We start from the raw sequence: 12,849 nt of genomic DNA, 5'->3' as shown, positions 1-12,849 counted from the left end.
TTTGTAAGGACCATTATCTATGGTGACACTGACACAGCTGATTCTAACGCACTAAGACTCATGTATACTGCAGAGGCACAAAGACATCTCAAAAAATGGAATTATATTATACCCAGGGATCCAAATGTGCGACGTGCAACATCACTGCAATCTCCTACCCCTAACAAAATGATGTTTCCATTATTGCTGCTTTGAACTAGAGCTTAGAAATAGTTGTAGTTTCAGGGTTAAGAGTATATGATAGAAGATAAAGGTAGCCCACCTGACACCACAGATGGTTTGTGCACTGCTTTTAAAAAAGGCCTAAATTTGAAATTGTAATTTTGTTGCCATTTTTTAACTAGACAGCAAGACAACAAGTGGGTAGAGCTCGGGAGTTATCATCTTCACATTTACCAAAATATGTGATTTATTTTATCAATCTTGCCATCCAGTTCTCTAAAAAGCAATTATATATCTAAAGTGTTAAACAACAAATGAAAACAAAAGCTGTGAAAAGTGAGACGTGACTGAGTTTTGGCACCTAATGTGAGTGAAGAGGATAATGGATAAAAGCACGATTTTGGAAAGCTAACTGCAGAAGTGACCTCCCTATCTGTCTTATTTTCGTAATAGTACTCCCTATTTTCGACATTGTAAGAAAATTCAATAAAATCTTCTTGAGTGTGACTGCATATTAGCATCTGAATGTGTTTTTGCTGGTTCTTTCTAGTTCAAAAAAGAATTGCTCTCCCAAAGTCTTCAAGCAGTTTGGTGATTTGGGGTTGATTTTGATTACCTCATAAAGCACTCATAAAGTTTATTTGGAGCAGGACCTCACCTGACAGCTCTGATGACAGCCTTGAGAGGTGCTGATAGATCCTCCACAGTAACATCGCAGTGGCACCCTCGCTCATCAAAGGATTCCTCTGTGGTCATGCCTGTGTCCACTGAAAGAAACAGAGTGTTGAGTCATCAATAAATGTTGCTCTGCTGAAAGCATCTGCAGTCTTGAAACTCAAAAACCTTTTGCAACTTTCTGCAAGCTGGAAGAGAAAAGAGTCTGTGAGAATGTTTCCGAATGATACTATTTTGACTTTTAGGAGGTGAAAATCTATATTGTGTTTGGGATATTTAAGACAGGAACAAAGAAACTGACATATTTTTGCCACCTCCGCGATATAAGATGGAAGAGGAGGGTGTATATCCTTGATACTACCGATAACAATTAGAGTGGGAGATGTGGACCTGAAGAGGACTAAATAAGCATTATAAAATCATCAATTTCAAAATTCTATGGAACCTCAAGTTATAGCATTCACAAGATTTTCAGAAAACTTGACCTCTGAACTTAATCTAAAGGTCAAGGTCACTGAGATTCGAACTTGTCCAAAATTTTTAACAGATACACCTGTGGTATAAATTTGAAGCTGCTATGCTGCTTTGTTCTCGAGCTATCACATTCACAAACTTGGGTGTGGGTGGATGAGAAACCCTGGCTTGTAATTCAGTCAGGTTGTGGTCAGGACTCTGTGCAGGCCAGCCAAGTTCTTCCACACCAAACTCGCTCATCCATGTCTTTATGGACTTTGCTTTGCTCTGCTTGTTAGAACAGGATGCGACCATCATAAATGGTTACCACAAAGTTGGCAACATAAAATTGGCAAAAAATGACAACAAATTAAACTGGACATAGCAATAACAAATAATCAGCTATATTAACAATGAATTGTAATGTATGGATTTCCTTAACCAAATTTTTACCAAACTATAATTAACCACAGGGCAAAATGTTTGTTTGAGGAAATGAACAACCTTGGCACAGGAACGATGGCATAGAAACTTGGAAGAATGGATTCCACTAAATCTCTTCTAATCATATAAGTCTGAGTGCAAATGTCACACAGTCAGTTAAAAGACTGAACCTGAAAGGAGGCAGGGCAGTGATCCAAAACACATCTCGAACTACTTCACAAATTTAGGGGTAAGATAACTGGGTTTTCAAACGTGCTACAATACTGTTGAATTTATTTTACTTAACTTTTTTGGGTTATATTTAAGGTAATGTCTTGATAGGTGTAACTCCACAGGGCATTTTACATATACTCCCATATTTCTTCCATATTTCTCTGAAAGTGTCATTTGTCAGATATTGGTTTGGTTGGTTACAGTAACATTACAAGCTCACCATCTGGGACAGCTGTACGAGGCTGGCTCTTCAACCTCAGAGACGGCCTAAACCGGGTCCGATCATTGAAGCTCCAGCTCTTCTGCACTTTGGCAGGGCTGCCGCCCATCAGTTCTGTGCTGCCCACCATCTCGTTGCCAGGGGAACAGCGTTGGCGGTCATTCATGGACGTCTGCCGACTCTTCATACTCTGACCACGAGGGCTCGCCATGCGGACCCGTTCCTTAAAGCTCAACTTCTGACTGCATGGAGGGAGAGAAGACAAGAGAGAGAGAAAATAGCAGAGGAGCAGAGAAGATGACAGCGGATATGGTGAGAAACATTCATATCAGTAGAAAGGAAAGAGGTAATATAGTAGGAAAGTAGGAAAGATGTGCGAGAGAAAAGACACGGGGGGGGGGGGGGTAGGAGGGACAGAAAGAATGATCAGATATAGAGAGGAAAAAGTGAAGAATGTGAGTTAAGGATTGAAGTGACAAAGAAAGAGCTTATGTGTGACACAGATTGGGGTTCAGAGAGAGACACTAGGAGAGAGACAAAAAGGGGATGCTGTCAACACCTATTTCCCCTCAGAGAGTGAGAAGAGTTCAGAGCTCAGACAAAGGGCACTGTTCTGTCTTTTCCTTTAGACCAAACATCATCCATCCAACTGACATGCCCAAAACACCAGAACAGTGCCAGACTGCCTACCAAGCCACCAAAAACAAACCCTCAGTGATCCTGAGGTGTTGTAATCGTCATTCGCAGCTGAAGCATAGTAACATTACCGTCATCACCACGGTCATTTTTAATCGACATTAAACAAATGACACCATTATTGAGAAAAAGCCTCTAAAATTTCTAGATGGTGCTTGATCTTTTATGTTTTTGGACAAAATCTTAATTTAGATTTTATTTTCTTTACTTGCAAAAAGAACAAGATTTTTCCAAGACGAATGTTGTTGCCAAATCGCTTCCAGCATGGTAATTAATAGTCACAGGTAAGTCTACTAAAACCAGTATCAAAAGGTTAATCATTAATGAGGTTTTTTGAAGCATATAACTGTTTAATGTAGTTATTTATGATCACATTTTCACTTTTATTTCTATTAAATCAAACAAACTTGGTCTTCCTCTATCACCCCAATTTTTGTCAGGCTAAATAAATACCTAATGATATCACAAACATTTAAAAATGACAAACAAAAATGAAATTCATGACATAATGTTCACATCTTTGGAAACCTTTAAGGGGCTGCTGGGTATGCAGAAAGTTCAAAATCAATGAGATGCACTGCAGCAAACTATTACTGTATGCTTCTTGGGCAAATTGATCAGCATGCAATGCAGCAGATCGATGAGAGAGATGCAAAGCTCCAGCACAATTTCCATGTCAAAAAAAATCATCTTTTTGTTCAGACCACAGTATCTCACCTGAGATTCAGTGATCAATTTACCAATTTATCTACTATTGTTTCTTGAAACTTACAGACCTGTGCAATATTACCATTCCTTTCTCTTACTTGTGTAGCAACACAATTCAGTGCTGCAATGCACAAGCTAAAACTATAAATTATCACTGAGCAATACAGTAACGATGTGATATTATACACGTACTGTTATTAATAAACAGAAATAAAAATCCAATATTGTGGACTGAGACAAATAGTTGGAGAGAAATAGATCTTTTTGTGTTATCATAGTTTCCATCATTGATTGGCATAATGATTTAAATGGGAGGTACAGCAGTAATGTAACAGTGACGTTAACAGTAAATATAGAAGAGCTACATATATGCTGTTGAGAGATAATTTAGGATAACAAGCCCAGATCCATGATTTCCTTATTTTATTAAAGTGTCTCCCTGAGAAACTAGTATAAATATCCATAATTTGCAATTAAATGAAATCAAATTAGGAAAGAGTCGTGACAAGCAGCATGCCATAATGTCAGTTTATTGAATCCTTTTAAGAACAAAAGGGGTTTCAACATGCAATTTGTTTACTGCTGCAATTTTTTTCCTTAATCATATTAAGGAAAAAAAAAATTGGTATTGCTTTTGAAAATAGTACCTTGTAAAACAAAGTCTACTTCTGCAATGACTTTAGGTGGAATTCCCTTTAATTTTTAATGCAGTAACAAAGACTTGTTTGGGATAGACAGGCAGCAGGCAGCAATAGTCAAAGAGACAAATTCCTTTATGGGATAAAAAAATAACCGGGTAAGGAAGCACTGTAAGAAGGCAGTTAAGTGGGGTTCTCTTTGTTCTCCTCCATGCCATTAGTCATTCATTCTCACAAGTTACTCTAAGGGCTAAGGGCAGGGCAGAGAGGATGCTGGGTAGTACTGTAGGTACCTCCTATATTTCCGAGAATACCTTCTGAAGAGCCTTCCATTACTTAGACCCTTACTAGAGCACAAGGGACAGATGAATGAAATGGAGGGAAAGGGATGGAGAAGAAAGGGATAAATAAGGGAGGATATTAAACCTGGAGCAGATTTCAGCTCACAGTGGAGAAATTCTCTACAGTCAATATTGATGCACAGCAAACACAGGGGCAGGGGATATAATTCAAAGAGGGATGGGAATGGGTATAACCACCTGTACTCAGTTTTCCCTCACTTTTGGGAAGACAAACATATTTACAGTACAAATCCAACAAATTTCCTGTCGGTGCCATTGTTGTTGGATCCCTGAGCTGCAGAGCTGGAGTCAGACTGGACATTTATCAGAATTTAAACTGACAGTTTATTAGTACAAAGTATGTCCAACTGAATCTATGTGCAAATACTGCATCCAATACAAGCAAACCAAATCCATATGTTCTGTCTCCTCTCCTCCGTTGTCTAAAACTTTAAATTAAAAGCTGCCATGCTTGCCAGTTTATTTGGCCCAGTTTGAAGTGAATGCTGGTTTTTCAACAGTGTTGTGGAATAAATAAATATTTTCACATGAACAGTGTCATTGCAAAGAAATGTTTTCTTATCAGGAAGGAGGTGAGTCGGCTAGAGATATAATTTCACACTTAAATGATGAGAAATAGTTCTCTGGTTAAAAATAGACAAAGGAAATGTTAGAAAAAAGACAAATTCTTTGGAAGTCTACCTACTACTATCAGTGGGATTGAGTTATACTTCACTGCACATGGAGGTATGAACACACACACACACACACACACACTCTCACACACACCTGTCTATACGCATAACCTAATGATTAAACCGCCGTTAATCTTTATTTCATGTTTCTTTTCACTGCCAATATCCAGCACACTTATGCTCAGCATGATGCCTGCTGTAGCACTTTGTGGTGCGCCTAATGTTTACTACTGCTGGTGTTTACAAGTCTGCTTAAACAAAAACCACCAGCCGTTTACCACGGCACCTACCGCCGCCAAACAGCCACAGTTGGCAGTCTGTAAAACCACTAATAACAGAGAGTGTTATGAGTTCCCTTGGTGGAGGAGAACATTTAGAAGAGAAGCAGTGTCATAAAAGTGTGCATAATTATGATTAAACGAGTGTAAATTGTTTCTAAGAAAGGAAAACCTAATTAAACACAGTCTTTTAAACAGAAGGATTTCTGGGGAATTAATGTTGTTGTGAAAGCAACAAAGCCTAATTAAATGCTATTTTGTTTAAGGATGAGAAGCACATTTGCTTGTGTGTTTGACTGAGAGTGTAAACTGTTTTTTTTATATACGTATGTGTGGTGGTGTTTTAAGTGTAAATGCCTTAAAAAGCTGCTGTCTCAACATAAGGTCCCCAAATGTTGCCAAAGAAGTGCTGCACTGTAAAAATTATACTAGCATAATTAAACTCACAAATCTTTCTCTGTCTTTTTCCCCTCTCTGAAATCCTCTATCTCCCCTCTCCTCCCTCTTTTTCAACTTTGGTCTGTCTCTTCTAGACTTGTGTTTGATGAGTTATATAAATACAATCCCAATGGAAAATGTGCGTCATGGTACAGACATGGTACAGGCTCCTGTGTTTGAAGAAGGGTGTGCGTTCATATGCACACAAACACACACACACACACACACACACGCAGACACACGGCAAAGACAATCACCATCACAGTTTATGAACTGAGATAGAAAATTGAGGTAAAAAAAATTGAAAGAAAAAGCATTCTGTTGTTTCACAAGATTGTTTGAAAGTAGCACTTGTTTGCTGAGCAATTGCTCATAATTAAAAAATTGTCTCCATTACCACACTTCTGCCTACCTGACTTTTAAATTCTGCACAGTCTCTGCACCATATGTGTGCCTGCATGTCTGTATGTGTGTGTGTGTGTGTGTGTACCATGTTTACATATCTTTATGGGGACCAAAACTTGAATACTACTACACTTGTGGGGACCAACAGTCCCTTATGGGGACAAAATGCACGTCCCCATGAGTTTGAAGGCATTTTTGAGACTCAAAATATGGTTTTACAGTTGTTCTCAAATGCTAAAACACAAAAGCCAATCCTCTAAACCAGGGGTGGGCAACTCCAGGCCTCGAGGGCCGGTGTCCCTGCAAGTTTTAGATGTGTCCTTGAACCAACACAGCTGATTTAAATGGCTAAATTAGCTCCTCAACATGTCCTGAAGTTCTCCAGAGGCCTGGTAACGAACTAATCATGTGATTCAGGTGTGTTGACCCAAGGTGAGATCTAAAACCTGCAGGACACCGGCCCTCGAGGCCTGGAATTGCCCACCCCTGCTCTAAACCAAATGACCGGTTGTCTAAACACATTTACTAAATCTAGCCATCATTTACCAATATCATAAACACATGTCACATGAAGACACTAGTCACAGAACACAATCCTCCGTCGTCATAAATCTAAACACATCTTGCCTTGCTAAAACACAAGTTGCAAAAGAACTCTGCTCATCTTCTCAAATGAAAGCTCATGTGATGCAACATGCTTGCCACAGTCAGCAATATTTGAACACAATGAACAGACCTGGCGTCATTCATTACACACAACGACTCAAAATTGAAGACACCTGTTGCTAATGCTGTGACCACATGTATAAAAGCAAGTTCAGAGTGCACAGTATGCCGAAGATTCCAAACACACAATGGATGAAGGCAGAGTCAGGGAAGAGGAAGTCGATGCAGAGGAGGGAGAAGAGCTGGCCCTGGAAGAAGAGGAGCAGGCCAACGAGGAAGAGGAGCAGGCCAACGAGGAAGAGGAGCAGGCCAACGAGAAAGAGGAGGAGGCCAACGAGGAAGAGGAGGAGGCCAACATGGGAGAGGAGAACGTCCAGGAGGGAGTGCAAGACAACCTCGCACCATCATTACGGACGAGATGCGAGCAACAGTCATTGACCGTGTCATTGTCCATGGCATGACAATGGCTGAAGCAGGACTAAGAGTCCGTCCGAACCTGAGTAGGTTCACCGTGGCCACCATTATCAGGGCATTCAGACAACACAACAGGTATTGTACTCGTTTGCTTTCTTTGTCACAATAAAGTTTTACAAACCTGTGAAAGTAGTCTATTGGTTTCAAATCAGTTGTGACTGTATTGTAACACATGCCAATTGACAACACATGTTTCTTTCTTTAGAGTTGAAAGAATGCCACATAGAGGTGGGAGGGTTGCCATATTTACAGCAGCACAAGAAACCCTCATTGTGGATATGGTTCGTGGGAACAACCTCATCAGACTCCGGGAGATCAGAGACAAAGTCATTGCCGATAATGTCAACTTTGAGAGCATTGACGATGTCAGCTTGGCCACAATAGACCGAGTTGTCTGGTGCAAAAAGACGCGGATGAAGCAGGTCTATAGGGTTCCCTTTGAGCGCAACTCTGCGCGACACAAAGACCTGCGTTACGAGTATGTGCAAGTAAGTATCCATGTTCACAGTACAGTTAGTGTACATACTGTGTTGCTCAGTGGCCTACATTACTTCTGGACAATACTGTGCTACCTGATTGACTGTTGTTCTGAACACCTGTGCACTTTCACATTTTCACAGAGGATATTACAGTTGGACGTGATGACCAGACCTCATGAGTACCTCTTCCTGGATGAGGCTGGCTTCAACCTGCAGAAACAAAGGCAAAGAGGCCGTAACATCATTGGCCAAAGAGCCATCACTGAGGTCCCTGGCCAACGGGGGGTAATATTACCCTTTGTGTGGCCATGGGTTTGGAGGGGCGTGTCCACCGGCATGCTGTCCTTGGGTCTTACAACACCCAACGTCTCCTCACCTTCCTAGAAGAGCTAAAAGACATCCTCCTGGACCGCCAACAAGACCATCCTGGGCCCGCACATCACATTTATGTGATCATTTGGGACAATGTCCGCTTCCACAGAACAAACCAAATCAGAGAGTGGTTCACCACCAACAGTGACCACTTTTTAAACGTCTGTCTGCCACCATACTCCCCTTTCCTGAACCGTATAGAGGAGTTCTTCTCATCGTGGAGATGGAAGGTTTATGACAGACAACCATACACAAGAGAGAACCTAAGGGCAATGGAGCTGGCCTGTGTTGACATCCCAGCGGAGGCCTTCCAAGGATGGATTTGCCATTCCAGGGCGTTTTTCCCGCGGTGCCTGGCAAGAGACAATATAGCCTGCGATGTGGATGAGGTGATGTGGCCCGATGCAGCACAGCGACATGATGCCGCACAGTGATTGTGGTGTGTGTGGTGTGACTAACTTCACACCCTGATCATGTTTTCAGGAGTATTGTTGTTTGCAATAGATTCTGTTTTTGTGTTACAGTAGTGTACGTACATGCAGGATTTTCTATAGATTTATACTCTTCATATGAAACTCACAAATCTAAATGCCTAATCCTCTGCAGAGATCTATGACGATCCGTTACTGTATGGTTTCTAAAAATATGTAATTATGAAACAAAGAACCTTCTCACAAATTGAGCATTGTGTTTTCAATTGTTTTGCTGTAGTGTGTAATGATGTGTATATTGTTTACATTTTTGAAAGCTTCAAGCTGCTCTTTTGGTGTGAAAGTTTGAGTTTTGCAGTGGAAAGGTGTGGTTGTGTTTATGTAGCTTTAGAAAAGGGTGTTGTGTTTAGACATTGGGGAACATGGTGGAAACATTTGAAATGTGTTTTAGCATTTGAGAAAAACCATAGTGTCATGGTTACAATTAGGTTATGGTTAGGTTAGAGTTAGGCATTCATTTCTGATGGTTAGGGTATGCAGGTAGGGAAAGCATTATGGCAATAAGATGTTCCGACTAAGAAATGAAAACAAGATTGTGTGTGTGTTTCGAAACCTGTCATTCAGTCTATTTCAAATTTGCTAAGTATATCGCCTGGGCCCTGAGGAATTTCAGTGTCTGTTGTTGTTTGAATTGAATTGATATACCTTTATTAGTCCCACAAGGGGAAATTTCATATTGTTGGGTTGAGTGCTAGTCTCATTTGTGACCTCTTAATTATGTCACTGTTTTAGTTCAAATCAATGAACTGCAATATATTAGCAGAATTTCCTAACAGTGAAAATAAGTAAAGGGTGACACTGCACATCTGGTTTTCTTTTATCAGAACAAATCAGCCTTGATAATCATTAACTGTCCACTATTGCTCATTACCCTTTTTATGTTGTATCATAACACTGCAGCACAGCCTCTCTCTTTTTGAACAGTTTTTCTCCTCTCCAATTCATCTGGGCAATATTGTACATTTAGCATATGTCAAATCAAAACTATGGCTAGATTCTGTTAAGTAATGTGAGGGCAAATAAGGGTTCAGTCATTCCATAAATCAATAAAGAAACCAAGAAACTGAGCCTTTTGTCTCTGCCCTTTGATGTCAGCTGCAATCTGCAATAAATGTCACTAAACAAAAAAAACCATCCATTTCTTATTTGTCAACACAATCAAATGACAAACGAACTAAGACTGGAGTAAACAACCAGCTAATCCAGATAAGAGCAGAAATCAGTCTATAAAATGTGTAAGTCATTAAACAATCGTCTAAATAATCGAACAATTGTATCACATGTTAAGTTGTTTACGTGTTTGTGTCTTTGTCAGTATGAGCTGAGAGTCATACAAACCTGTAAGTAGCCTCGCCCTGCTCTTTCCTTTAAGGGTTAGTGGGGAAAAGAGGAGAAAAAGGGAGAGAAATCAGTAACCCAGCAGATTAAATGAGGATTGTAAAGATGTTGCCATTAATGGATATGGGAAGCATCAAGCCAAAAGGAGGCAAAAGGAAATAAATTTGAGTCCAATGGTTTAATTACTTTCATCACATGCAAGCAGCCATGCACCACAAGGCTAAATGTTAGGTAAAGGATAGACATGGAAATCAGAAAAGTACAGTCATGGTTTTTTAGGACTCTATGAAGTCCTGAGAAAAAACAAAGTACACCCTCACTGCTTCTACAGTAACTAAGAGGATAAGTAGCAGCCAGGTGCATGTGACTAACTGATCATCAGTAAGTGTGACCACCTCTATAAAAGAAGTATTTTGGCAGTTTCCTGATCTGGATCATTCAGCTACATGTTAACACAATGCCACAATCTTCTCAAGAGTAGATTTCAAAGCAAATTCAGCGCAGAGTTAGACCCTGCAATGATCAGCAAAAATACGCACAAAAAAGAGCTACATGTCAGACTCTACAGGCCTCAGTAAGCATGTTAAGTTACAAAAAACAGCTAAAAATCTATGGCTTATTTAAAGTGTTGCCAGAGGAAAGCCTCTTCTCTGTGAAAACATTACAACACCATGGTTTAGCTTTGCAAAGTTGCATCTTAACAAACCAAAAGACTTAAACAATTTAATTTGGAAAGACTAGGCTAAAGTGGAGCTGTTTGGCCATAATGCGAAGTGCCATGTTTGCAATAATCAAACAGCATATTACCACAAATACGTCGTACCAACTGTCAAGCATGATAGTGACCATGGCAACTTGCACTCATTGAGTTGACCATAAAGTATACCAAAGTATTCTTGAGTGAAACATGAGGATATCTGTCTGACAGATAAAGCTTACCCTAAACTGGGACACGCACCAGTGCAATGATGCCAAGCACAAAGTAAATCTATGAAATAGAAAACAATCAAGGTGCAGTCAAAGTCCACACTTCAACGTGAATGAATGATTCAATTCACATAGCGCCAAATCTCAACAACTGTCACCTGAAGGATTTTTAAACAAATGTCCACAAACCTCACAAACTGAAAAATTCTGAAAAACATGTGAGAGGCAGATGTGAATAGAAAATGATTAACTTAAGTTACTGTTTCTGAAGGTGGTTCTCTGAATCATGGGGTGTACTTTTTTTTAACAGGATTGCATACAGTCGTGTGGAACCTTTTCCCCCCCACAAGACTGGTTGTATACTGGCACAGCTTCAAAAATGCAGGACAAAACAAATATTAGTACATCGCAAAACTCACTCATATTCATGCCAGCTCAATATTTCTGTCTGACTTGCTGAAAGTAATGTGCTAATTTTACCCAGGCTGAATTCATAGTTTAATTAAACATCAAGTCAGCTAGAATTTGAATTAATGGCATCTCATAATCTTTGGCATCTGTTAAATTTGTGCTACAGTCCAAAAAATTTAAAAAGTACTTTCTTTCTTTTTAATGTTGAAATGACCTTTGCCTGCATTTTCTTTTAACCTGTCTGGCAGGCATTTTCAGCACTAAATATTTACAAAATGTACTCAATCATCAGACAAACTGTTAACAAAACACATCAGCAACCATATATGTTGCACACATAAGATTTGACAAATCTTATGTGTGAATCTGAGGATAGTGAAAGTTATGCCATCAGCAAAACATTCCAGAGTTTGGTATGCTTATGAAAAAAAGAACGTTACAATGATTCATAACAATGAGTTATGCAATGAAACAGCAGCCAAGGTTACACCAGAGGAGGTGAACACACACCAGGTGAGGAGGAAAAGATGAGAAGGAGGGCTGAGCAGCAGAGGCCATGATTGTAAGTCTGTAAGTTGTTACCTACTTGGCGGGGCTGCAGGTATGCAACGCCTTCAAATGAGGCTTCCAGGTAGCAATGGAAACCGAGTTCTCATCAGCAGCATAACTACGCCAGACACACTACGTGCAGAGTCAACAGGATAAATAAAGTAATGATAAATCGAACAATAAACGGAGCAAAAAAGGGGTGAGGGAGGATCATATAGGTTGGGTAGGAAGTGAGAGAAGAAAAGTGAGGAGGGAAAAAGAAAAACCTGATTAGTTTTCGGGGGGAGTGTTGATGCGGTGCGGTTGGGGGATGTTGAAGGGAGGTGGGGCAGTGATGGTGGTGGTGCTGGTGGAGGGGATACATGCCTGAGGGGGGGGAGAGCGCTTTGGTAGTGGTGCCAGGTGGCTCTGAGGTAGGGACGAGCACCGTCGGTGGAGTACATACGCCAAGCTGCCTGGGTGGGGGAGGAGCAGAGATGGACAAGACACAAACACATTCACATGTGCACACGCACGAACACACAGAAATGACACAAACTTGGTGAGGAAAAATAGACTGAGGTTTATGTGAAAACGTAACTTCCAGTTTAAAAGCCTGTAACCACCTGGCAGATATTGTGGAGGTTGTCCGTACAGACATGAAGAGTAAATTGTGTCATTTACAGTCACTGTAGTTAATTTGACATAGTTTCTCAAAGATATGAACAAAAGTGTGAAACCAGTGTTCTAATGCTATTCCATATTAACTTCTACTTAGGCAAGGAGTTTTTAAACTT

General features: G+C 40.2%; 1 protein-coding gene across 6 annotated transcripts in view; it reads right to left on the bottom strand.

Moving 5' to 3' along the window:
* Window positions 1-12,849, bottom strand: part of kcnq5a (potassium voltage-gated channel, KQT-like subfamily, member 5a) — a 115,649-nt gene that overhangs the window by 10,405 nt on the left and 92,395 nt on the right. For 2 of the 6 annotated variants that reach the window (XM_085296275.1, XM_085296277.1), the window contains exons 8-12: window positions 12,111-12,205; window positions 10,187-10,213; window positions 4,503-4,556; window positions 2,168-2,409; window positions 821-929 (exon numbers count right to left, since the gene is read on the bottom strand). In XM_085296275.1, coding sequence (XP_085152401.1) covers window positions 821-929; window positions 2,168-2,409; window positions 4,503-4,556; window positions 10,187-10,213; window positions 12,111-12,205 — 527 coding nt within the window. Of the gene's footprint in view, window positions 1-820; window positions 930-2,167; window positions 2,410-4,502; window positions 4,557-10,186; window positions 10,214-12,110; window positions 12,206-12,339; window positions 12,529-12,849 lie in introns of all 6 variants that reach the window. The other 4 variants (XM_085296276.1, XM_085296278.1, XM_085296274.1 and 1 more) reach the window with 3 other exon arrangements.

Source organism: Mchenga conophoros, linkage group LG13, assembly GCF_057382185.1.
Source record: "Mchenga conophoros isolate Kocher_MC1m ecotype Shallow Benthic linkage group LG13, M_conophoros_male_GT1.1, whole genome shotgun sequence".
NCBI classification, from domain to species: domain Eukaryota; kingdom Metazoa; phylum Chordata; class Actinopteri; order Cichliformes; family Cichlidae; genus Mchenga; species Mchenga conophoros.
The sequence above is the reverse complement of the archived record's forward strand: the minus strand, read 5'-3'. Positions and strand labels throughout refer to the sequence as shown.